A 27,985-nucleotide genomic window follows, 5' to 3' on the forward strand; every position below is an offset into this window, starting at 1 on the left:
TACTGCAGAATGCAAATGCAAGCACATGTAGAATTTATTTCCACTCATCGTTTGCTATTTGCCCTTCTTCTGCTGTATAGTAACTTGAGAAAAATTACCCTGCTGTAATGAAATAATGTACTTTTCCACTGAAGGTATGCATTCATTTCATACCAGATGAAAAATTAACTGAATGCAGCCCATTTGGTTCAACTTTCTTTCATTTCAGAACAAATATCAGAATGGGTGCAAATATGTTCACTGTCATTATCCTATTTATACCCATCGGTTACTTTTTGGTTATTGATTTCTGTGGGCACTGTTTTATTTTTCCAGAATTACTACTATTGTTACTAATCACCTTCTGCTCAATCATCTCAAAGCAATGAAAACAAGAAGCTAAAAACACAACAAACAGCAGATACACTTAAAACAAAACAATGCAAAATAGGCATTTTTTTTTTACAAATGGCACCCATTGATCCAGCTTGGGAAGCCTGCTGGAACAAAAAGTACAAATTGTGGGTCCCTGACATATCTTGACAGGAATGCTATTCCACCGAACAAGGGCAGCCGCGATGAAAGCCTTGTCTGAGTTGTTGGAAAGTGAGCTTCTGAGATCCTTGAAAATTGCAAGAGAAACTCACTAATAGACTGCAGTGATATATAAAGTATATACAGTGGTACCTTGGTTCTGGAATAGCCTGGCTTCCAAACAAATTGGCTTCTGAACTCTGCAAACCCGGAAGTAAGTTTTCCGGTTTGTGAACGTTTTTCAGAAGCTAAACGTGTGATGCGATTTCCATTTGAGTGCAGGAAGCTCCTGCAGACAATCGGAAGCTGCGCCTTGGTTTTCAAACAGTTTCGGGAGTCGAATGAACTCCCGGAACGTATTAGGTTTGAAAACCAAGGTACCACTGTAAGAGAGGATAGTTTTTCAAGTAACCTGGACCTGAGCTGCATAGGGCCGTATATGTTACTACCAACACCTTGAACTGCCTGGTAGCAGATTGGCCACTGGTGCAAATTCTGCAAGCAATGTTTTATTGTGGAAGTCTGCTCTCACAAGCAACCTAGCCACTACGTTCTGCGCCATTTGTAGCCTCAAGACTAACCCATTTACCACATCGCAGTAATTCAATGGCTAGGATATTATCTTATTCCAGGGTGGAAATGATGGTTACTGGTTAGGACTGGTATTTTTTCTGCCGGCAGGCACTGTTTTAAAGAATGCTGTTGAACTACTCAACATTTGGAGTGCTCTGGGAAAATAAAATTGAGCTCTACTACCACCCAGATCTCCATAAAAATAGAAAAGAGAGAGAGAGGCTAGTGTGCCTATCAGATTCTGGAGCACTCTAGGTGGTTCTTTCAGTCATTCAGCATCCATAACTACTTGAAAATATTAACAGGGCTTTAGTTGGGTCAAAAGTTGAGGTGGGTCACAACTAATAAGTCTCACTGATCTTAATAGCATGGAGAGTGGATATGTACCCTATATGGCACAACCACAGGATTTCCAAATGGTGATCGTATACTGAGACGTTTTATAAAAAAAGAGGGGGAGGTTTGTTGGGTGTGCTTAGAACGGAGTCTGATGTTTTTGCAGTTTTTTTATTTTTGCTGTTAGAAGTTTCAAGCATTCTGGCAGCAAAAGATGTTGAATGATATATACATATCCCCACTTGTTATTAAAGTCTGTTTTCTATAATGCACTGTATTAAAAGTATGACATAAAACCTCTCCACCTACTACTAGTAAACCTATAATAAAGCTGCCTATAGCTGTTTTCATATGGTCCTTAATACATACTTCTTCCTCTTCTCCAAAACTGGTTTCTTTCCATATGCATGACAAGTTACCGAATCTATATTCCATGGGTTTGTAGCTACTAAGAAAGTGTTTTCCTCCTGAAATGAATTTTAATGTGTGTTTTTCCTGAATGATGTGTTTTGAATGGTTTCAGATATATGTCCAAAGAGATAGATTATTGTAGAAATAAGACCTTTATCATCTTTTCTTTTAATTCATCCTACTTGCTTTCTCTTAAAAATGCCCTACATGTAACCTAAACACTGATAAATGCTACCTTTTAGAAAACTCTATAGAATTTGACAGCTGTTCATTCAGAATTCCCCAAAGGAAAATGTGATAACTTGCTCTTTTTAAAAATAAAAATTGGAACTCCATTTCATCAGTCGTTTGGGGACTGCGCTGATTCTTTACTGCACTCAGAGCACAGTTCGATATTTTGATTTTTTACTATAATACATACCTGAGGGGCAGACTTCTCACTTGTATCCAATATAATCAAGCCATGCCATTTTAATGTAGTTAAACATGGTTTAAATATTGTGGGTACAAAATAAGGTAGGTTCATTTTATTATTTTGTGATATGCAACTAAATTGTACCAAGATCGTTAAAGTAGTGCATGAGTTATAATATTGAAATAATAGCTGAAGTGGCCTTATCAGACTATTGGGCCACTTGTCTCAGTATTGTCTGTTTTTACTGAGAACGGCTCTCCAAGGTAGTTCTGTATTACAGAAACAGAACTGTATACCAGAACTGATCAAATCAGTATTTTATCTGTTGTTCCATTACTTGTAATATGGAATGAAAAATATTAACTTCATGTAATGTAGCCAGTTATCCATTGGAAACTCTTATCTTTTAAGTGAGGTGTGACTTTCTTTAATATTTAGGTGAGCAGCTTCTGTTGTAAATGGGATAAGTGCAGATGCTATTAATATATAATATTTTTTATTAAAAAAATCTTCCTAAAGATTAGTTTGATATTCAGCACTAATTACTGTTTGTTGTTGAAAGAGTTCATTTTTATTAGCAGGTAATCTTCTTTCCATTTCCTACTGTCAGATCAGGAAATAAGATTTTATTATACAGATTTATATTTTTTATATTAAAAAAACCCCACAGGAATGGAAGCAGGTGTAAGAGAATTAGAATTTACATTAGAAGCAAACAAAGGAATTAAAAATGTATCTTGAAGGAGCAAGCTACAACAACCTACATGGGTAAATGATAATTCTAGGTTTCTCACCGTTTTAGTACTTAAGTGATACTTGATGCTACTGATCACCCTTCTCACCCCATTCATGTTGAATAAACCAAGGATTGCGAAGATCAAACACTTTACAATAGGCATAGGCAAACTCAGCCCTCCAGCTGTTTTGGGACTACAGCTCCCATCATCCCTGACCACTGGTCCTGTTAGCTAGGGATGATGGGAGTTGTAGTCCCAAAAAACATCTGGAGGGCCGAGTTTGCCTATGCCTGCTTTACAAGTTATAACGCAATGTAGAGAGCTGCCTTCCTTCTCAGGGGGTGCTGAACTCCACCCTCTGTGAAAATTTCCTTGGGGACCGCATACCCAGAATGGAGGCCCAAGTCAAAAGTGGGTGGAGCCATTCAATTACCCTTCTTCCTGGCACAGAAAGAAGAGAGAGAGAGAGAGAGAGAGAGAGAGAGAGAGAGAGAGAGAGATTTAAGAATTGCTCCCTGCACAGCAGTTAAGCTTGGGGGGGGGGGGTTTCTCAGCATATTTACTCGGGTGGGAGGCATGACTGAGGAGGGGCAGCCGCAATCTGAATTCAGAGCCATTGAACAGCAATTTCCCATTCCTGCTCTAATGTGTAAGAACTTACTACAGGGGTCACTAGCCCTTTTAAATCTGTGGACAAATTTTGAATGTTGAGTGAGTGTCATGGGTGCCGCTCTGCCTGGTCATTTGTCACCCCCTCCCCAGGATGAGTCCCCTGAGAGGCAGAGTGCACATCCCTTTTCCAAAGGATCTGTGTAAAAGTGTGGTGCAGTACAATTAATCTAAGCGTTGGAAAACTTATAAAGCTGAATGAGGAAGTGAGGAAAGAGCTCTATGTACTTTTCAAGGGGCAAAAAGATAACCACTCACTGACCACGGGGTCAATGAATGGAGGGAAACAGAAGCTTCATGGGCACCAATGGAAGATGTCATGGTTGCCATGACACCCATGGGCCCATTAATGACTCCATATGCATTAAGCATGCATGAGGCGGATTGTATAAGTTTAATGGTGGTTTCTTAGCTTTGGCTAATTGTGTTAGGCATTTCCATTCAACATTTGGTTGGGGAGTCCCTAGATTGAATTGCATTGAAGTCAGAAATAACTAGCCTTACTAGGGGCCAAACCATCTGTGATATCAGATATGTCTTTACCTCTAATGTGTTTGTTTGTTTGTGAAATGGAAATAGCAGCTGCTGGAAGCACACAAGGAGGGAGAGTTTAACCCTTTCATCCCCTGCTGCAGACCTGGTGAGAATCCTTCCTTTTAAAGCAGCTTGTTTGCATTGTGAGGAAAGCTCCTTTAGGACCTATGAGTTTTCTTCTCAACGCAAATAGCAGCTTCAAAGAAACCATTTTCATTAGGGTCTTGGCAGAGGAGGAAAGGGTTAAAATCTCCCTCCTTACCTGCTACTATTGTGTACATAGCCAGAGTTAAAAGCCAGTGAGATTCTTTTGCCTTGCTGTGTTCCAAGCCACATTTGCACACTGTTGTACACAACGGAGAGGGGGTGGGGATGTCTTCAACTGGATGCCCGTATGGTTTTCCTTCCCCAGGATCCCCCCTCCAATTTCTATTCAATGAAGCAGTCATCTGTGCATGCATTGTCATCCACACACACGCAATGGCCGTCTTAAGTGTACACCTCAGCTTGACTATGACATGAAGGCGGCATAAGTTTTTCTTTTAGATTGAAGCTAGTTTGAGATTGATTTTGAATTATTCTACCCCTCCCTCCTTATGCTGGTCTATGACCGTAATAAAGTTGTTGTTGGGAAGAAAGGCATCAAACAGCAGTATTTCTAAAGAAATTACAGGATAGCTCTACGTTGTGGGTAACATTGTGTGTATTGAGAAGCACTGGAGCCAGAGTCAACAACATACACAGTCATAGTCTCTTACACTCCAGTTTAAAAGTGCTCGTTAAAGAAATTATGCATTCAGTGTCATGTCTGGTTCAGTTCCACTGACTTTATTTACATCTCAAATACAGCCAAAAAAAGGAATCCTATGGTGCAGAGAGGTGGGAGGAACCTTGTTATTTTAAGATGCTCAAAGGTATTACTTATTTGTTGGAGGTACTTTATTTGGTATCAATGTACCACCACTTCAGGTGTCTGAAAATGTTAGTGATTTATTGGCATTGGCAGAATGAGAACAGCATTATGAAGAAATAATTTGGAAGCAATGCATTTTTCCATACTCAAAACTAGGACTGGATTTATTATTACCTGCATTACTGTAGCTACTATGATTTATTAATAGTTTGTGATAGGCTTTTTGACAGCTTGATCAATTATATCCACGGGTTATCCTTTATCTACTATTCTTAGCTCCTCAAAGAACATAGCATCCTAACAAGGCATAATTTTCACGTCTGCAATTCATGCTGGTTTGGTTCAGTCCCATTACTGTAATACAGGTTGTAGCATGTGATATTCAGATGGTGTTGTATGTTGGTGTGCATTAATAGATGTTGCATGTTGTACTGCTATTAAATAATAAAGGGCAGTGGGAGGTAGATTTATTCTACACAGGCATGTGCTTATGACAGATGGAAGAAAATCTTTTCATGTTGATTTTTCAACTGTCCTACTCCGCAAGACTTCGAGCTCCTCTTGGCTATTGGGAAATTAGAAGTTGGCGAATCAGCCTTTAATTTTTATCCATCTGTTCAAACTAATGAGATGTCTCGTTTGTAGGCTTCACTTTGAATTACTCAATGCAAGCGCAGTGATAGCATTCTTCCCTCAGCCCCTCCTCCTGCATTAACTTGCCGAAAGGGATCATAATAGATATCTTAGTCTTGCTGTGCTTTCCCCTCTTTTATGGAAACCTTTTAAAAATAGGTGAAAAAACACGCACACAAAACCTGCATACAGAGTTGACTTGCTTTCTCGGTAGTGTTTACGAAAGCTGTAGGTTTCTAAGGTTAGCTTTGTACTAGAGCATTGCCTGCTTCCTTAAGATTTCTACTAAAAATGTATTGGAACAGTTCTAATTGAAAAATCTAAATACTCACAAGATTTTGAGTATGACATTGGATGCTGTTTTGAGTTCCCTTTCCAAATGGTTAACTGTCTCCCTCCCCTGGTGAATGTTTTCCTATGCCTGCTAGTTTAATCTTTAATTATTATTTTTTCCCCTTGTTTGGGAAAGATGGAAGAAGAGATCCTTAGTTTCAGTTTGACAAGCATGTTACTGTTGTTTTCAAATGGAAGTTCAGGAGTCATGTTACATTCCTTCTGCCCTAGGTTGGTGTGACTAGTCTTGGGCAAAATTGGTCAATATATTGGTGAAGTGGGCTGAGCTAGATAGGATTGTGGAAAGCATGGGGTGCTTTTATTAATTAGCCAGCAAGACACAGGGAAGGGGGAAATGAATTTGGAGGAAAGTGTGGCATTCCTTTGCTATAACTCTGAGTGCCCATTCCTTCCAAAGAAGGAAGTCAGCCAAAGCCCAACAGTACATTAGGATACAGCTACATATTACACCCAACTAGGTTATGGGTAATAGGGAAATGACACTGTATTTGTGAATTTCGGGGGGGGGGGGGGGAGAGACCTCCGCCAGCAGCTAATGATCTGAACCTGGAGTGGGAAAACTCTGATTTGATTTGCTTTTGTATATTTTTATGCCACTTTTCCAACAGCCAATCTGAACTCAAAAGCAGCTCACAACGGTAAAGTGTTGTCAAATAAAAACAACACTTCCCAATACAATAAATGAACCAGAACAATGTGATGTTGACATAATGGAATAGGATGGCAACATGTCCTCTTCACAGGGGAGACACTATTTGAAGGGCTGTCAGAGTACAGTCTCTTTCAGGGATGGGGGAACCCCAGGCCAAGATAAAAATTTCCGTTGATTGCTCTGCTCTGCTTTGGCTCTGGCCCTGCTTTCCACTGGTGGAAACCTCCAGGAGGTTGATCAGAAGGATATGTGACCCTCAGGCTGTAAAATGTTGCCCACCCTCCTCTATCTGAAAGGTGTCCAACCCAGATCTGGTTTAAACCCAAGAAACCATAAGGAAGGGCAGACGCTTTAAAGTTGTCCATCAGCAGCACTCAGATAGCAGAGGAACATAGGTCACTGGTCACAGTCAGCTCCACTATGATTATATAATTAATATTTACATTACAGTAGTAATTATTTCTAAATTTGCATCTGTACATATAAATTAGGATATACTGTACAGTTTTTATGCAAACTACTGTTCTCTTTTGTCCTCTGTTTTAGTGATGACTTTCTTTTCTTTTTTGGGATGCGGGTGGCGCTGTGGGTAAAAGCCTCAGCGCCTAGGACTTGCCGATCGAAAGGTCGGCAGTTCGAATCCCCGCGGCGGGGTGCGCTCCTGTTGCTCAGTCCCAGCGCCTGCCAACCTAGCAGTTCGAAAGCACCCCCGGGTGCAAGTAGATAAATAGGGACCGCTTACCAGCGGGAAGGTAAACGGCGTTCCGTGTGCTGCGCTGGCTCGCCAGATGCAGCTTGTCACGCTGGCCACGTGACCCGGAAGTGTCTGCGGACAGCGCTGGCCCCCGGCCTATAGAGTGAGATGGGCGCACAACCCTAGAGTCTGGCAAGACTGGCCCGTACGGGCAGGGGTACCTTTACCTTTACCTTCTTTTCTTTTATTATTTTCTGTCAATATGTAATTGACCACCTTATCAAGGAGTAAGTGCTGGTTTATGTTACAAGAAGGAAGAGAAGGAACAAATTTAACCATGATCATACGTATTGAGAAGCAGAAACTTGTTATTTAGATTGTCATTTGTGGATTGTCATTTGTTGATTAACTGAGAAAATCCTTCCTTGCCGTCAACATATTTTGCATTTTTATGGCTTGTTTTAATCATGTATGTTTAGAACAGTGCTTCTCAAAAGGTAGGGCACTCCATCCCACCCAGAGGAAGTTATGAAGGTTTCGGGGTAGGTGTAAATGTTTTTTAAAAAAGAAGTAGTACAGTATAATTTTAAAATAATAATTTAAATTCACAATATTTCAATGCTTTTGAAAATTCAAATAAAATAATTCAGAAAGCTAGGTTTGAATGGAGATGATGATGATGATGATGATGATGATGATGATGATGATGATGATAATTTTATACCCCACCCATCTGGGATTTTCTTGTTAGCTAAAAGTGGGCATGGGTTTTAAAAGGTTGAGAAGCACTATGTTAGACTTGGTGTGCTTCTCTACAAAGTAAAACTAGAATACACATTCAAAACATTAAATATATGTAAAGCATGTTGGTTCTCACGCGTTTCCTGTCATATTGGGGAGAAGATTACATGCGTCCATAAAACTCTTAATATAATACACTAATGTGTAATGATGCTTTAACAGTAACACTGAAGCGAGAACTGCTGTTGAGAATGTCAGCCTTTAGTTACTTTGCATATTACTGGTTTTATTACAGACAGAAATTGCAGGAGTGGAGAGCAGTGGCACTGCTGAGTAGTGTCTTCTGAACTAATGATTACATTTTAGTTTTGACCTGCTTGCAACTTCTTCTAATTTCACACATGGATGTTTCCTGATCTATAAACTGCAGTGCATGCACTCCTAATTTGTGTGTGGTGTTTTTAAGGGAATTTTTTTTATGCAAGAGGAGTTTGGTTTTCCATATTGTAGAACCAGCTAGCAGTCTTTCTTGTCAACAAGACAGCTTAGTTTTTCAAATCACTTTGCTTCAGGAACAGTCCCAAGAAGGGGAAAGCTGCAAAAATTTGCCGTGCTTTTCATTTGCAGTCCTCTTTATGCATTCTTGAAACCCCCTTTCTTTCCCACACATATTATGTATACCTGCCATCCTCACCCATACAGCTCACACACTTAAATGCTCATCCTCAATATTAATGGCCCCTAACACAGCATTGCCACCTCCTCCAACATGTTTTCACAACAACTCTCATTCCATTCTCTTCCTGGACCCTTTGATTTGTAGCTGGTGCTCATGAGCTTGCCCCAATGCTCAAAACCATCGTATTATAGTGCTAGGAAAATATAATTTGTCCTTTAGGTAGGAGAGCAATAACTAGTGAGTGCTGTGTGGAATGTGGTTGCAGGTTGCTTAGTTGCAATTCCTTTAAGTTAATTCAAATGTGCATTTTCTTTCAATTTTTGTACAGTGGTACCTCTAGTTACGAACTTAATTCATTCCGGAGGTCCATTCTTAACCTGAAACTGTTCTTAACTAGAGGCGTGCTTTCGCTAATGGGGCCTCTTGCTGCCGCCACACAATTTCCGTTCTCATCCTGGGGCAAAGTTCTCAACTCAGGGTAACTCTTCCAGGTTAGCGGAGTTTGTAACCTGAAGTGTTTGTGACCTGAGGCATTTGTAACTCGAGGTACCACTGTATTTACTTCAACCCTGTCATAATATATAGATGAATTTCTGTCTTTTACTTGACTTGGGTTAAGGAGTATTTAGGACCATTTTGAAGCTACATTAAGAATGGAATCCTTTGTGTGACTACTCAGATGTAAATTCCATTGAGTTCAATGAGATTGACTCCTATATAAGTGTATATAGGATGCAACCTGTGGCTGCTATTTATATTTTTAAAGTGTACATTAGCTCATAGTATGTCAGTCCCAGTTTACGTAATATTCTTCCTTCCTCTCTGAAAAGTCTGTGCTTAGTGGCGTTCCCATTTTTTTTGCATTATAAATCTCCTGATTTGGTTTAAGGGTGGGTTCTGACATTGAAGAGGAAAGCTAGAAAGTTATGATCGGCTATTGTCATAGCCAGCCCCTACTTGGAGTGTCACCCCAGGAAGGATGCATATCAGCAAGATTTCCCCATGTACTGTAGTGACCGTGTAATGTAGGGTGTTGAGTCTCCTGAAGGAATATGTTTAAATGCAACCTTACACAGGTAGATTTAGGTAAACACTAGGATTTACCATCCAGCCACTCACTCATTTCTGTACTGTGGGTTGGTGTTGGCATAGCCATATGTTTATAGTTGTGCTTTTCAGCAATATTTAATGTATCTGAATGCTTTCATATGACAGAACTGGCCTATGCTACCTGCTTTTCACTTTTTTTTGCAGCCTTGGGTTTGTTTATTGTGACAAGTAGTATAGAGGTGAGCAGAGTGGCAGATCCCTTCATCTCTCTGAGGTAATGAGGCAAATAGCCTGAAGTGACTTGGAAGGCATAAAAGTGCTGCTCAGCTGGAAGGGGAGTTGAAGTTTTCTGACGATTTTAAGGCACTTCGCCTCTGTTGGGGTAGGGGACACTCATGGTAGGCTGTAGGCTTTGGGGGCATCCATCGCTTTAGTCGTAGACTACCTTTTATATACATCTCACCCAAGGTGTTTTGCAGTACAGTGGAACCTCAGGCTACATACCGTCCTCCTTACGAACGCTTTGGTTAACGAGCTCCGCTAACCTAGAAGTAGATGCTCCTTGTTGCAAACTTTGCCCCAGGGATGCGAGCGAAAGTCGCCTCAGTGGCAGCGGGAGACCCCATTAGCAAAAGTGTGCCTCATGTTAAGAATGGTTTTGGGTTAAAAACAGACCTCCAAACGAATTAAGTTCGTAACTGGAGGTACCACTGTAAAGCATTAAAAAGAATCAAGCGTGTAAGTCTTTTTAAGGGTCCATTGCACATGAATATGAATGAATCAAATGAGTTCCTTCGAGGCCAGTTTAGCTGTATAACATATTTAGCCCATTATGAACATTCTGGAATTTCCTCTTTCGCCAGGGGTAGGGAATCTGTGGCCCTTCAAATGTTGGATTCCCAACTACATTAAACTCCAGCCAACTTGGCCGGTCCTGTAGTCCAGCAACAGCAGGCCACAGGTTCCCCGACTCCTGGTTTAAGCTATGTACCACCTGCTAAAGCAATATAGCTGTGTTCTAGTTTAATATTATTAGGGGGATTTGTTGTTAAATATAATCTGATTTAGCAGGGGCAGTTAGGACCTGTGTTCTGTATTGTGGGTTTGGTTCCAGGAGGTCCGCACACAAAGACAAAATGGCTCAAAGTCAGGGAGCTCAGAACCGACCCCACCCCTACCCCTGCAAGGTGGAGGGCTGCTAACCAGGCTCTGGGAAAGTTGCAGTAAGGACCTGAGACGCTTCCAGAGCTGTCCCATGACATTCCCAGAGCCCAGTGTGCAAGGAAAACCCACTGGATGTGTGGGATGGAGGGGAAATAAATAAATGGAACAGTGGGTTTTTCCAACTCTTCATTCATTCATTTTTCCAAACACCCACATAAGTTGTATATAATACACCTGTACAAAATACACAGGACTACTATACATTGGTAGTACTACACTGCACTAATCCTGAGTGCATGAGAATATGGGGGAAGATAACAAGGGTGTCTGGCTATATGTAGTCAGAATATTTATTAGTTTTCTTCATTCCAGGGTTGGTTGGGCTGCTTGTAATTTTGAATAATAACCCTTCAAGTTCATTGGCATCCACAGAAATGTGTTTGTTAGCTGTCTAATGACTTAAATTTTCAAGGCAATGGGCTAGCCACTCTTGCTTAATTTTTGTACAAGAATAGACACTGCTGTTTCTATATATTTGAATTGTTACTGACAGGAATGTTTACCTATCAGTAGAAGCTGGCGAAAGATTAAGTGATCAATTGTGTCACAGTAAAAAAAAAAAAAGATCTTCTTTAACCTTCAGGCTCTCCGTACTTGGATTTTGAAAAGGCTTATGATAATCAAAGTTTCCTATAAATTTACCATAGTAGTTGCAGGTTAGATCTGTTTGTGTTATAGATCAGTAATTTGGCTAAGGACAGGAAGCAAATGGACAGTTTACACAATGGAGGAAAGAATCCGTGTTAGGATTAGCTGAATCAGATAATCTGGTGTGGGGTGAGAAGTGAAGTTAAGGCAGGTTGCAGAGAACGCCAAATTATTTAACATAACAAAAATCAGACTGTGAAGAATTTTAGAGGAATTTCTTCAAACCGTGTGACTGGGCAACAGAATGATCAATAGGGTTCAGTATAGTGCAAGTGCACATTGGTATAAAATAAAAGCAAGCCACATCCTGGACCCCTTTTGGTGTGCTAAATGGTCCTCTTTTTCACACAGTAAAATTTAGGATATATGGTAGCATTTATTTGTTTTTTGTAAAATTGTACCTTCTATATAAATTCATAGTATGACCATTTTTGAATGCTATTTGCATTTCTGTTTACTTTATCTCAGAAACGGTATCATAGTACTTTTAAGCATTTGGTTGCTTCAGATGGTTGCATAAGTAAAATAGTTGGAAAGAAGATTTCTGTCTTTCAGTGTGCATAATTTAATTTGATATAAGTAAATACATCATGCCTTTAATTCAGGATTTTATGCTCTAAAGGTGTAGTGAATATGCCATTAGTGGTGATCTTGCATGCTAACTGGTAACAAATTGATTCTTGCTAAAAAAAAATTAATAAAGTAGATTATGCAAATATAAATTACCCCACAAGCTTTTAAGCTGCAAAAGTTACCTTTGGAAGTCATGTTTTGCTATTAGTATTCCAGATTTTTCTTCAATCAAGTGAGTTTTAGGCTTTATACAGTACTATTCCAGCCTCACAAATTAAGTAGAAAGTTAATAATAAGAATTAGATTCAAGAGCTGTAAACATATAAGTTACAACACAAATAACAAATGACACGAGAGATTTGTTTCTGTCCCTTTCGCACATCTTCCACTTTTAACTACATTTCATGATTTATTTTAACTTTACACTTGATTCAATTCCAAAGTAAATTCAAAAAGAATGCAAATGTAACGCTTGTATGGCATATGCTGGCATTCCCTCACTATGTTTTCCAATTTCAACAAATGGAGTCATTAAATAGTTAATTGGTAACCTTGGTCTGTAACTTTTGGAGTATTAGTTCAGCAAGCTTTATGTATGTACAGGCAATTGAGTCATTATACTGAGCCTTTACCATTAATGAACTTCTTGATCAGCAGGAGATGACATGTAATATGTCCATGGTTGTGTTTGCATCGCATACAAACAATGGTATGTCCAATCGCAAGAGGGAGCTGCAGTGACCTTCAGGCTTGCATATTGCTTTTTTCTCATACTGACATGGCTAAGAGATGGACTTTGGCTGATCTTGACTTGTTTTATTCAGACTAGGGATCATAGTAAAGGTAAAGGGACCCCTGACCATTAGGTCCAGTCATGGACAACTCTGGGGTTGCGGCGCTTAGCTCACTTTACTGGCCAAGGGAGCCGGCGTACAGCTTCCAGGTCATGTGGCCAGCATGACTAAGCTGCTTCTGGCGAACCAGAGCAGCGCACAGGAACGCCGTTTACCTTCCTGCCAGAGCGGTACCTATTTATCTACTTGCACTTTTGGCATGCTTTCGAACTGCTAGGTTGGCAGGAGCGGGGACCGAACAGTGGGAGCTCACCCCGTCACGGGGATTCGAACTGCTAACCTTCTGATTGGCACGCCCTAGGCTCTGTGGTTTAGACCACAGCGCCACCCACGTCCTTCTAGGAATCACGGCTTATTCCAAAGTAGTTTAAATAAACCAGCTGGCCACAGTTTGGAATAAATTAACATTATTTAAATTATAAACTGCTTATATGCAAAAATGGCTTTTAAGTGGTTTACAACTATAAAATCAATTATAAAATCTGTACAAAATTAAAATACACAAGAATAATCCAAACAAAGCATTAAAACTTCCTCAACTAAAATGTACAATCAAGGAAGTTTAAAAGCATGGCAATTAAAACAGTTAAAACAATAAGACTAGAAGTTCAGATTCAGGTGAATGCTTGCCAAAAAGGCATGTTTTCAAGAGGTCATGCCAATACAGATGGAAACTCTCATATTTCAGCAGGAAGATCAATCCACAACACTGGTACCACCAGTGAAAAAGCCCTCCTCTGTGTTACAACAAGCTGGTCATCACCAGGTTGTGGCATAACCAACCATGTTCCATTTGCTGGTTGCCATTACCAGGCATTGGAGGAAATATAGTTTTTCAGGTAACCTTGTTCAGAGTTATTTAGTAGCAAAACCTTAAAACTGGTGCAGTAGCTAATAGGCAGCTAGTGAAGATTTCTCCGTACTGGCAAGATATGTCCAATAAGGAGCACCACCCAGGCTGCAGTGTTCTGCATAAGCTGCAATCTCTGAACCAGAGAAGCCCCACATAGTGTCAATGCAATAGTCCAGGTATGATGCTATCAATGATTGTGTCACAGTGGCTAAATTATCACAATCCAGGAAAGAGTGTAGTTGACATACCAGCCAAAGCTGGTGGTACTCTTTACCACAGAGGCCACCTAGGTCCACAGACAAAGATGGACCCAATCCGTGTACCTGTTTTCCAGAGGGAGGCCATACAGGCTGGCCACACACACACACACACACACACACACACACTTACCCCAATTGTCAGACCTGGTAACCACTTACCCATAGTGTCTCTTCTGTAACTGGATTCAGCTTCAGTTCACTGACTCTCATCCACTGCACCCCTGCATTTAGACAGTGGTTCAGCTTATGTATGGCCTTTCTTAGACTGAAATAAAACAGAAAACTAGATTTGAGTGTTGCAAACCTCCTGATGATTGTTCCCAATGTGGATACCCAATTGCAATGCCCCATAAGATGTAGATGTGTAGTCCCCCAGTTCTCTGCTGGTGGTCATGCAGATAGGAAAGGAACCACCAAACTCCCAAACCACAGAGATGGTCCACTAGGATACCATGATTAATGGTATCAAAAGTAGCTGAAATACTTAGCAACAGCAACAGGGCTACACGGCCTGTCTCTCCTTCAAAGGAGGTCATATTTTCAAGATAAACCACCCATGGTCTAGATAGTATGACAAGCCAAAACTCAAAGAAACTGAATATGAATGCTGGCAAAACCCTTCATCCAGTTGCCTTGGAAGAATTAGAGGAGTATATGACTTGCATATTTGAAATACCAACTTTAAGGCTATTGAAGTATATATCCTGGAAACAAATGCTTTGCAGTCATTTCAACCATTATCTCTTTCATGCATCTTGTCAGAAGTTGTTTTAACTAAATCACCAGTGATGGTGTGGTCTGATATACTTGAAAGTTTTCCTGATTAGGCTGTAATCTTATTTAGGAAACCATAATGAGGAAATAAAGACTGAATAGCACTTTAAACCCAGCTGGCCAGAAAAAAGCCGATCTCAATATTGCTAATAAGCTTCAAAATCTGTAGGTGTTCATCATTTGTCTCTTAGAAGTCGGCAGGGGAATCTGCCAATAACAAGATAGATGTATCATCTGGCTAAAATAGTGCTTGTTGCAATACTTGCTGTGGTTCAGCAAATGTTGAAGGGGGCAAGAGCAGCTCTGTAAATCTAGACGGCAAGATGTAAAGTTTGTACCAAGCACAAAGTAATGATGTCTTACTTGCTTGTTACCAGCTAGCCATTTTATAGAACTGAAATTAAATTAGGTAGTATCTTGGAAATCGTTTTCTTTGGTGGTCAAGTGTACGTGAACCTAGGAAACTTTTAGAGTCCAAAGGGGGATTGAAGAAGTTGATGGTTAACAGGATTTTCAGCATCTGCAATGGCCATGGAGACTATTAGATGTAAGAGGGTTCAGAGCTGATGTCAAGCACTGAAGAGATTTGTTAGCAAGAGAGTAATTCCATGGAAGAGAACAGTAAGTAGGTCAGGGAGAGGCAGACATCAAGTCCTTTAAAATTCTGTTTTACTAAAGATATAGCAAAGACATTCCCTTTTCTTTATCCTTGAAGTGATAAATGTATCTTCTTTCGATTTTGTCATCCCAGTATAGTTTGCCTATTTATACACGCAAACTAGGGAAGGGGAAAAGATGCTGGTTGTTATTGGAAGTAGTAGACCATCAGTGTGCCACCACTGACTGACTTGCACGCAAAAGTTTTAAGAAGTTTTTTTAAGGCTGGATATATTGATAGCCCAGTAGTGATGTATGGAAGTGAGAGGTGGACCATAAAGAAGGCTGATCGCCGAAGAATTGATGCTTTTGAATTATGGTGCTGGAGGAGACTCTTGAGAGTCCCATGGACTGCAAGAAGATCAAACGCATCCATTCTTAAGGAAATCAGACCTGAGTGCTCACTGGAAGGACAGATCGTGAAGTTGAGGCTCCAATACTTTGGCCACCTCATGAGAAGAGAAGACTCCCTGGAAAAGACCCTGATGTTGGGAAAGATGGAGGGCACAAGGAGAAGGGGACGACAGAGGATGAGATGGTTGGATAGTGTTCTCGAAGCTACAAACATGAGCCTGACCAAACTGCGGGAGGCGGTGGAAGACAGGAGTGCCTGGCGTGCTCTGGTCCATGGGGTCACGAAGAGTTGGACACGACTAAACGACTAAACAACAACAACAAATATTGATAGCACTGAACTGTAAATCTTCCCACAATCCATGGACAATCAAAATCCTAGTTTGAGAAAAGGGAATTGCCTTTGCGACCTCCTTATCAGAATGAGAAAAGCCACTCAAGAAATATTAAATAGATGCTCACAGTTTCTACACTTTTTGCTAAAGAGCACTCATTGCTGTAGGATGGTTGTCCATGCCTACCCTAAGCAAAATATTTCAACGATGAGCGGATTCTGTGCCAAAAGTACATTGGGGAAATAGCAGAAACCTGCAGGGAAATGAGGCTTTGAAAAATAGTGTGCAGCAGGGATAGCCAGCATGGTGCCCTCTAAATGTTGTGATTTGCAGTTCTCATCAGCACCAGCCAACATGCCCAGTGGTCAGGGATAATGGGCATGGCAGTCCACAACATCTGGAAGGGAGAATGATGCTGATTTGCCACATTGGTGTACAATAATAATAAACAACAATAATAATTTTATTATTTATTATTTATACCCCACCAAGTGTTCCTGTTGGGAGGCATTGATTCATCTTGCCCTGCAAGAAAGCAACAAAAGGCCCAGCTTATCAGAGCTAACTTTAATCATGGAGAACTAACATAGCTCAGCTTGAAGTGGCTTCTAGTTTTTAAGTGTTCCTCTCTATTGATGAGCAATATTAATTACAGATAATCAAAGGGCATGAGATGAAGCCTTCTGCTCATCAAAATCGGAGTGTTTGTTCAACTTCAAGCTGAATTAATTTTTATTTATAAACCAGATGCCAACATGCATCAAAATTGGATAAAGCACCCCCCCATGTCCCCCCCCCTCTGGTTTACTAGTTTAACCATAAACTGAAATTCTTAACAGGATGATAACTGTCAGTTGCAGTGGCATCCCGGAAGAAGGACTGTACCACTGCCTGCTCTACTGGGCAGGAAAAGGATCTGTGCCAAAACTGGTCAGCTTCAAAATGTCACCATTTAATCTGCCTTTGCCACCACCAGACTCCTTGGTGACAATGACTGAGATCAACAAAATGATTAGGTTTTCTAGCCACAGAGATCATTTGGAAATATTTTGAGAATATCCACATTTGTTGGTAGTCTTAACAATGGTGATCAGCCATCCCATCAAAGAGGTTGAATAGGAAATAGTGCTACCAAAATGGAATGTTCAGTGACAAGTGTGTCTCAAAGGTGTTCACTTCACATAGAACTGTAGAGTTGGAAGGGACCCTGGGGATAATCTAGTCCAACCGCCTGCAATGCAAGAATATGCAGCTGCCCCATACAGGGTTCAAACCTGCAATCTTGGCATTATTGGCACCATGCTCTAACCAACTTGTTGGACTACAACTCCCAGCAGTGTGGACATTGTCCTGGTTTGGATGAGAGTTACAGTTCATGAGAGCCAGATTGGGGGAAGCTGCCTCAAGTTGTTTGTTTGTTGCCACCCAGTGCAGAATATGAGGGAGAAGGTTCTGTATTTGGTAGAAATTAAATCCACTGTTGCATTTTTAACATAGTAAGAAGTATATTTTTGATTTTTTTCTTTTTTTCTTTTTGCTTAAACTACCTCTGTTCAAGGAAAGTATCACCTTCTTTCTTTAAACCACTTTCAGTAGTGTTTTTTAAAAGTCTTCAGCAAGAATTGTTAGTCCCTCCCCCCAGATAGTCATAAAATTCTGTAGTGCTAACCTGGAGACATTTCCTTTGTGCTTTGCTTGCATATTTTGTCATTTAAAAGCTTAGTTTTTCCCTAAGAAAAGCTACACAAGCTCTCAGCTCTTGAGACACCAGAACTAGCTTTGAACTTCAGAGTACAGATCTAATTACACAGCTTGTAGCTGTGGAACCACTTTTCTCTATTCCAAATTACTTTTCCCAACTTATTTGCATAATGTAATGCATAGAGGTTAGCCACTGAAATAAAATAAAAAAATCTCTTGACATAGTTAGGACAGGCTAAGTTAACCCGCTTAGAACTGCAGTGTTGTTCTGTTTTATATTCTCATTCAGTAGACTGAAATAAAAAGATATATTTTGAAAGTACTGTGCATTGTGGTCTTGGATCGAGGCTGGTCTTTTCCTTTTAAAAAAGTTTTAGTCCTGAAGTAAATGAAGTTGTTGCCATCCAAGTCAGAAAAGATAACTAAGCAGGAGTGTAATGCGGGTTTATAAAACTGTATACAGTTTTAGGAAAAGGAATAGGGATACATTTTTCTCTCTCATAATGCTAAAACTCTGGGTCACCCACATTTGTATACACACTGCAGTTAAAATATCATTTTCCCTGGTATGCCAGTTTTCTACCTGTGATAATTTTTTGTTCTTGAAGTCTATGAGCATTCATACACTATCCGAAGTGGTCCAGGCACTACTTGTATGACCTCATATGCTCCCTGTGAGGACTAAGCCTAAGTTAGAGCTCTGAAACTGAATTGTAGACTGCGAAAAATAAAAGGGGGGAAAGTGTACATGCTTTCATTTAGTGTACATACCATCTATATTTGTTTGCTCTGAATTAGAACAGGATGGATAACCTGTGGACCTCTAAAGGTTGTTGGGCTCCATCTCCCTTCTTCCCTGATCGATGGCTATGCTAGCGAAAGCTGATGAGAATTTGAGTCAAACAATCTCTGGAGGGTTAACTAACCCTGATTAAAATGACTTCTATTTGTTTATTATTTAATTTAGTCCTAAATCACTAGTATTATTAACCAATTCCTATTGCTCAATATATATTTTTAATCTCTTTTATTTCAAGGTGATGGTGTTTGTTCATGCACGGAATGCTACTGTCAGAACTGCAATGGCTCTTCGTGAGAAAGCTAAAAATAACGGTCACATTTGCTACTTTTTGCCAACCCAAGGTCCTGACTATGGGCAACTAGAAAAACAAGTAAGTGGTTTCTATGGCTAATTGGTTTTGATGTCCTACCAAAACAAGGTCCATTAATACCTTCCTGTTTTTACTGCTTACCGTGGTGTGTTTTTCTTTTGTTTTTTAATGGATTAAACATTTGGTTCTGTGTTTGAACACACTGATTCATTCTAAGGGTTAAATTTCACAAGCATTGCATTTACCTTGTGTCTGCTTCTAGGGCTGCAAATACGTTTTTTTCTGATGAAAGCAGTATTTTAAACATGAATGTGGCATTCATGATTTATGCAAGGCAGATGTATGTGAAAACATATTGTAAGCAGTAACCCATAAGACTTTTGCTGTTGCCTCATAGCATGGGAGCCAATGTACCATTTAACCCTCTTTCACCACCTTGGAAACATCACAAGATCTTGACTATATGAGAGCTGTCCTCAACTTGGTAAATTCTCATGCCACCATTTTTAAGTTGCCAGGAGATTAATTTTGCACTGAGAAGGAGCACCGTGTGCATTCTTCTCAAAGGCCTCAATCTTTTAGCTAGAACAACATGACACCTACACCCATGAATATACTGTCAAGTGGGCCCTGTTTGTAGGATTCCTAGGGTCCTTTGGGGGTGGGGAGATGTGATATGAATATGATAAAATATTCACAACATTTTGTATCTCTGATAGTATTTCACATTCACATTGTGGCAGCTGCTGTCTGTTAATCAATGCTAGTGTTATGGTAGCTTACCAAGAATGAATCATTGGCATTCTAATGCGGTCTTAAATAGAGTGTAGATGTTGCTCTGTGAGTACATTTAGGTGTATATTGAGTTTATGCTCATGTCAGTTGACAGAGTTGTCTTCCTAAGTTTATCTAACCATCATCCCCAGTACTGTGGAAACTGGCTCTAGCTGGAGAAGTGAAGGTCTGCATCCTTGACTTCATTTGCCAAACCAACTGTAAACATTACTAATAATTTACCTGCTCTACTTATTCACTGAGCTCTTACCATTGACTTCTGTATTTCTCCCTGGTTCCAGCTGTGGCTGCAAAGTTCAACCATGGTTAATTTACGGTGGAAGAATGTGTGCTGTCTGCTAATATTTCAACATGGGATTTAAGTGTGTTCACTATTTTTTGTTGTTGTTGCTACTCCTTGACATGTCATGCTAATTAAAATCCATCTGTTAAGAAACAGCTACACATTACTGAAACATTAATATTATTTTCCATAAGTGACAGTTTGCTGCTAAAACCCATAGGTTGCTCTCTCATTAGTGATAATTAATGGAGCTATTTCACTGCCCTGTGAGACACATGAACAAAAGAGATGTTTTCATCTGCTGATGTTTGCAGGAACGAGTCATTTGTAGTTTGCAGCTCATTTATGCAAAACATTTATCATAACAAAACCGAAGCAGAGCACATCAAAGGCTTGCTTCAGATATAACCTTGCTTAAAATGTCAGCAGCTTTCATAGAATCATAGAACTGCAGAGTTGGAAGGGACACTGAGCTTCATCTAGTCCAACCCACTGCAATTCAGGAATCCCAACTAAAGCATTAATGACAGATGGACATCCAACATATGCTTAAAAACCTCCAATAAGGAGGGAGTCCATTCTGGGTATGCAGCTTGAGGGTACTTCTGGGTCCATTTCTATGGCTTGAGCCTCACGTGGCCTCAGTGATGCGGACTTCCATCAGCTTTGGCTGGTGGCTCAGCTGCGCCCCTATCTGGGCAGAGATTGCCTAACGTCTGATGACTATGCTCTGGTAACCTCTAGATTACTGCAACATGTTATACGTGAGGCTGCATCTGAAGACAATTTCGAAACTTCAGCTGGTGCAGAATTTGGCATCCAGGTTGCTCACCAGGACAAGATAGTTTCAGCATATGACAGCAATCCTGGTCCAACTGCACTGGCTGCCAAATAGCTTCTGGGCATTCTGCTGTTAGCATCTTTTTCTGCATTTCCCCCCTCCCCTTCTGATTTTAGCATGTTGCAATCTTGTAATGAATTCCTTTTACTGAAGACTTATTTTTAAATGTTCTGAATGAAAATGACTTTTTTTAAAAAAAGGATTATCTTATTTGCTTACTGAGAACAATAATACTTTTTCAGTAAAAGATAAGTTAATCCGGTTTGCGTCTTGCTAAGCAGGTAATTACAAAAGTCTGCAGATGAACTTAAAAAATGGGGAAAAGTGTTTAATAAATGTAGGAGAATGAGATATAGGAGGTGTTATTAATTAACACTGTTCATATTCCCATCTATACTCTGGCAATATCTTTGGCATAATTAAAAGAGATAATATCTCAGTAGAATAAAGTTTAGGGATTGGGGGGGGGGGGACACCCACTGCAGCCAGACAAACTTATCCACCTTGTATTCAAAAGAGGAAATGGCCTGGTTTGCGCATCACATTATCCATCATAGCAAAAATACACTATGGTTTAATGTGAAAGAGCAACCTGCTGATGCGCACCCTTGGGCCCTTTGCTCCTCCCTCATTGTTGGCTTGTGCTGTGAACTGTCCAGCACATCCATCCGAAAAATGAAATTATGAGCAATGGGAACTTTGAGTGCAGCTCTACAATATTTTTCCATTTTTCTGTTCTTAATACAGCAATGGGGGCAAGGGGGCTAAAAGCAGATATTTGCTAGCTTCAAACATATGTAACCAAACATTATAAATTAGACATTACATAATTATTATTGTTGTTGTTGTTGTTGTTAGTAGTAGTAGTAGTAATATTTTATTTGTACCCTGCACGTCTGGCTGGGTTTCCCCAGCCACTCTGGGCGGCTTCCAACAAAGATTAAAAATACATTAAAACACCAGTCATTAAAAACTTCCCTGAACAGGGCTGTCTTCAGATGTCTTCTAAACGTCAGATACTTGTTTATCTCTTTGACATCTGATGGGAGGGCATTCCATAGTCTAGGGTTATCTACATTGTGTCATCCAGATATTTGGGGCTACAACTCCCATCAGCCCCAGCTAATATGGTTGGTGGTTAGAGATGATTGGAGTATACTTCACAACATATGGAGGTCATAGGGTTTGCTGTTCCTGGGACCGTTCCGTTTCCAACCTCAATTCTGTGTCTTATGGGTTGCCAATAGAGGAGCAACCCAGCTTTGTCGGGACATGGTTGGCTTGACTTCGTCCTGATTTAATTGGGGCACATGGACTCTTCTGTCATAATAGTCATATAGCAGAGAGGCAGACCTACAGTGATAGTGTGTGTGTATGTACACATACATGCATGTGTGGATAGATGTGGATAGTTGTAGGCATATCTTCCCCTTCACTCTGAATAACCCACACCATGAATCATTAACAAACTGTAATTTGTTTGGATACCGGTCAATAATGAAACTTGTTCAAGTTTTAGAAACAAAATTACTTTTGTCCTCATGCTGGGAAAGATGACATTGAAGAGAGAGTCTATTTTACTTCAGCAGCTTCCTATTCCACGTAGCATAACATTTTGACAAAATAAAGAGCCAGTGGATTTTTTAAGAGCCTGACAGGAGACAACCTGCCCTTTCAATTTTGAAATAAAACCTCTCATAGGAATTAACAGACATCTGTAAGTAATTAAGAATTACTCTCAGGAATTTATTCTCGACTAAAGCTTTCAGGCATTATGGATGATGTCAATCCCTTTCAGAAGCATTAAGAATTGGAAATAGTTGACAGAGAAGGAACACACGCACACACAGAGAGACAGGATCTGGAAAACAGTGGCTTATAGAGAAAACAGCTAATCAGAGTTGAAGGCCTGCTTCAGACATAATGTGTCAGGGACCGGCAGGGCTCTGACAAGCGTGTGACGGAGGCAGGAGGCCAGGGGATTGATCCAGGAGAGGGGGGCAGCCATTTATGGGGTTTATCACTGGCCATGAGGCTGGAGCCAAGGCAGCAGGGGGAAAGGAATGCTCAGGGCCGTCAGAGACAGAGATGGGCATGTTGGGGGAAGAGGCTGTTCAGGCGAGGGGTGGGTCAGTTAAATCCCCACCACTTCCCTCCCTGCTGTCTCCTAGAACCAGGAGAGGCCTGAAGAGGGAAGAGAAGTGATGCCTTCTGCGCAGGAGAAGTCTCAGGTTGTGTACATGCACCCCATAAGCTGGTGGAGGGGCAAGGGCCCACTGTTACTGCAACTGCTCCCCAGGGCACAGACTTTGGGACAGATGCCTAGAGGTTAGAAGCATGTGCAAGTGTTTATCCGGGGCACCATGGGAGTTGCTGTAAGTGTCTAAGATGTAACTAAAAGACAAACACATTTCTTGGCTAGAGATTCCTAGGACATAATGCTAAACCACAGGCAGCTGTTGTACAGTCTTTCAAGTTGCATTTTAGTAAATTCAGTAGTGACTAGGGATGAGGGGCATGGAACAAGGAGCTCAATGTTTTCTACGCTGTTCTCCCCTGTTTGTTTTATCTTCATATAACAACCCTGTGAGTTAGCTAGGCTGAGAGATGATGACTGGCCCAAGGTCACTGAGTGAGCTTCATTTGTAGGGATTTGAACCCTGGGGAGGAAGTCAGCATTGTGTGAAGGCATTTTGGCTTCCCTCTCTTCCACCTACATGCTGTTCCGGGAGTTCTCTTGACCCCACACCAAAGCCAATTTCAGGGGCATGGGAGGGGGGGGGAGGAAAGAAGAGAACCCTTATTGTACAACCACAAGTCCTTGCACAGATCTTCCACTGACAGGACTCATTCATTGCTTCCCAACCCTAGTCTCCCTAGTCTCCTGTTGCCATATTTCAAAAAGTGAATATCCCAACACAAAAGTTGGTTTTTTAGCAAAGTTGTTGAGCTGGTGTGATGATTGAAAAGAAGCAATCTATAAATAAAGTACCACCTGCAACTTTACAAAGGTTTGCTATGTTTTTATTTTCTAACCACTTATCTGTTATGTGAACCTTGAGTTAACTGTTCACACCAAGCAAAGGGGGCGGGGGGGAGAGGAAGACTCTGTTTTAAAAAATGTACTTCTACGTCACATGCCTTAAACCAGCATTTTAGTTTTGAATCAGTTTTAAACTGAAAATTATCTTCAGAACAGAAACATTTTAATGTAACACTAAAATGTATGAGATTATATATATATATATATATATATATATATATATATATATATATATATATATTTACACACACACATATATATAGTATTGAGAGCCACCTTGTGGAATTTTTTGTTGTTGCACATTTTTTATTTGATTGTGTTTTTAGTATATAATCTGGTTTGCTGCTGTCTTTTAATATCTTATTTTTTAAGTATTAGTACCTTTGTTTATACTCTGATTATGTTTTTCAATATACTTTCTACACTCAGCGCTTTGAAAGTAACCTTTCCTCTATTCTGACTTTAAGCTGGTGAGAGGGGGAATGTGACAAATGGAATGATTTTAACAAGGTCAATACTTTCTGCAGTTATTGGCTGTGTTTAGATGATCATATATTGGTTTCTTAAGTGAAGATTTGCAGAAGTCTTTCTCACACACACAGCCCCTTGATTCCTCCCTATGCGGTCATCAAACCAAGAAGTCTCTAATTAACCATAAGTTGCTTGAACAGGGAAACTATCCTCACCAGCATCAGAGCAAGACAGGCTCTTAACCATTGAAGTTGGTTTAAAGACTGAAGCTGGTTCAGACAAAATGGGAAACTATGGTTAAAGACTTCCTGGTTTAATCACAGCTCACACAAAGCAGCTTGTGTGAGGAAAACACTTATGAATCTCTGGTTACTAAGCCAGGATCATCCAACCTGGGCCATTGTGTTCAAACATGCTCAATGGTGATAAATGATAACAGATGTTCCAAATAACATAATGCCTTCCTGTAGGTAGTGTAGTTGCTTTTTACACTTCCCTGTTAAATATGCCTTGATGGTATAAAACAACTGAATGATTATGTATATTACCTGTTTGTCTCTGAAACTTGCAAAACAGCACCATTGAGGACTAATGAATGTCTCTTTGGTGCCAGTTCTATGCTTCAACAATGTCAGGTGCCTAAATTGGCTGTATATTTGCAAGAATTTAACAAGCACCTGGCTGGATGTATGCAATCCTCCAACACTCCTCCTGTTCTACAGGAAAGTAGATCAAAATGTAGTGCGTTAAGACTGCAATTCTAAATACACTTACTAGGCAGTGAGCCCAAGTGAGCACAGTGGGACTTCAGAGTATACCTGAGTAGGATAGTCCTGTAAGAATCACCTGTCCACTTCTTGTGTAAGCCTGCCTGAAAGTCCATTTATTTGGGGTCAGTTTGTGTTTATCATTCTACATAGAATGTTTCAATTAGCAAGGGATGTTTATAATCTCATTTCCCTGCACAGCAGCCTTGTGAGTAAGCTATTTTAACTCATTTCCAGTTTGTTGACCACAAATCTTAGGCTGAATGAAAAAGAGGGAAAGCACAGAAAACTGAAGCACAGGGACTTGCCCTCTCTCCTTCTTAGTAAGATCTCAGTTATAGCTGAGACATTTACATCTTGCTTTGCAAAGTGCAGTAAAAATTGGGAAAGCAAAAGCACAAGTAGCTCCCCCCCCCCCTTTCGTCACTTTTCTCTGTAATATCTGAACATCTGAGTCTGGCAGAGGCTGCCTTGTGAACCTTGCCATCAGTGATCCAACCCTAATGTTCCATCCACTGGACGATGCTGGCCTCTGTCTCCTGATGTCAATGTTTTAAATGTACTTTCTTGAAAGATATAGCCACCTCAAAAGCAGATAACTACATATTTTTGAACCCACCTAATATTGCTATTAGAACACGGGTTAAACCACAGAGCCTAGGACTTGCCGATCAGAAGGTCGGTGGTTCGAATCCCCGTGACAGGGTGAGCTCCCTTTGCTCGGTCCCTGCTCCTGCCAACCTAGCAGTTCGAAAGCACGTCAAAGTGCAAGAAGATAAATAGGTGCCACTCCGGTGGGAAGGTAAACAGCAATTTTTACCTTCGCTGCTATGGTTCGCCAGAAGCGGCTTAGTCATGGTGGCCACATGACCCGGAAGCTGTACGCCGGCTCCCTCAGTCAATAAAGCGAGATGAGCGCCGCATCCCTAGAGTCGGTCACGACTGGACCTAATGGTCAGGGGTCCCTTTACCTTTACCTTTTAATATTGCTATATTTTAACATCTGCATATAGGATGACAGAGTTGTTCAGGCTGGCATAATGAAATTTGCTGTTACTCATTTCATAGATTACTAGTATGACTAGATATCTAACTATAGTCATGTATATTGGCAGGTGGTTGCATATTATGAAGCACGTATTTATATCTTATTTTGTAACTACTTTATATGAACTGAGATACATTACTCCACCTCATTTTTTCCTCGTAGCTGCCCTGTAAGGTAAGTCACCATAGGAAATACTGGTTATAAATATAGAATAAGATTCATCCTTGCAGTTCTCTCTACAAAATGGTTTGAGATCTAGCAGAAGAGGAGGAGAGGAGATATGATAGCCGTCTTCAAATATCTAAAGGGCTGTCATATGGAGGATGGAGCAAGCTTGTTGTCTCCTGCTCCAGAGGCTAGGAACCAACCAATGGATTCGACTTACAAGAAAGGAGATTCCGAATAAACATCAGGATGAACTTTTGATAGTAAGAGCTGTTCAGCAGTGGAACAGACTCCCTCAGGAGGTAGTGGACTCTCCTTCCTTGGAGGTTTTTAAGCAGGTGCTTTAGTTGAGATTCTTGCTTTGCAGGGGGTTGAACTAGATGACCCTTAGTGCCCCTTCCAGCTCTACAATTCTATGATTATATGAGAAGGGGGGAATTTTGTGGGTTCGCCCTTCCCTCTGCAGCCCTCCAGGACCATTTTCCTAACTTCTGAGCAGATGTTTGTGAGATGCAGGGAGATTGAGGAATCACTTCCCCTCCTCCTTCCTGCAGACGCTTCAGGGTCTCCTTCCACTAATCTGAATATAACCCACAATAAATAACATAATGGGAGGAATTCAACATCTCACTAAAGTGGTTGTTCCATCAGGGCAAGCATTTTGGCATGCCTTCCCCTGCTCTGAGGGTTCTCTTGGCTGCCCCACTGTGAGCGCACAGGGGGAAAGCCACATTGCGCAAGCGGCTGTCCTTGGGCAGGGTGTCTGCTGACAGGACTCATTGGCTAACTCCCACCCAATGGGTTGTATCTAATGCTGCTGTTGTGTAAACAGAACAGACTTCAGTTCACAAAACAGGGTTTACCCAGCCTCTCCTCCCCCTGCCCCCATTCACCCCAAGAAGCTTCTGTGGAGATTCCCTCAACCCACTGGAACAAATTTTTGAGAGTGCACAGGGCGAAATGAGGAAGAGAAAGTCCCATTGCATGAGTGAAAGTCTCTTCTACTAATGCAATGGCAGCATGGATATAACCTGATAAATATGTTTAATCCTACTCAAGTAAATTGAGAAAAGCAGCTTAATCCAAAGTACATCAGCTTAAAATGTATTTATTATTTAGATACCCCTAAGTAGAGTATGCATATTCATTGTATTCTGCATTAAGATGGTTATTGTTGCTGCCTTTGATATTCGAGTTCTGTTTTCCCTGTGACGCACCATCTCTACAGCACTCTAGGATTGCACATTTTCCTTTGCAAGATATTTTGAGGAAAAGTGTCAATAGTAAAATTAATCTCTCTTGGCTACTGCTTGAGAGAAGATA

At 40.6% G+C, this 27,985-nt stretch overlaps 1 protein-coding gene across 2 annotated transcripts in view; it reads left to right on the forward strand.

The window, feature by feature from the left end:
- ASCC3 (activating signal cointegrator 1 complex subunit 3) overlaps positions 1-27,985 on the forward strand; it is a 205,333-nt gene that overhangs the window by 79,833 nt on the left and 97,515 nt on the right. For both annotated transcript variants that reach the window (XM_077926143.1, XM_028723051.2), the window contains one exon: positions 19,175-19,309. In XM_077926143.1, coding sequence (XP_077782269.1) covers positions 19,175-19,309 — 135 coding nt within the window. The remainder of the gene's footprint in view (positions 1-19,174; positions 19,310-27,985) is intronic.

Source organism: Podarcis muralis, chromosome 3, assembly GCF_964188315.1.
Source record: "Podarcis muralis chromosome 3, rPodMur119.hap1.1, whole genome shotgun sequence".
In the NCBI taxonomy this organism is placed as follows: Eukaryota; Metazoa; Chordata; class Lepidosauria; order Squamata; family Lacertidae; genus Podarcis; species Podarcis muralis.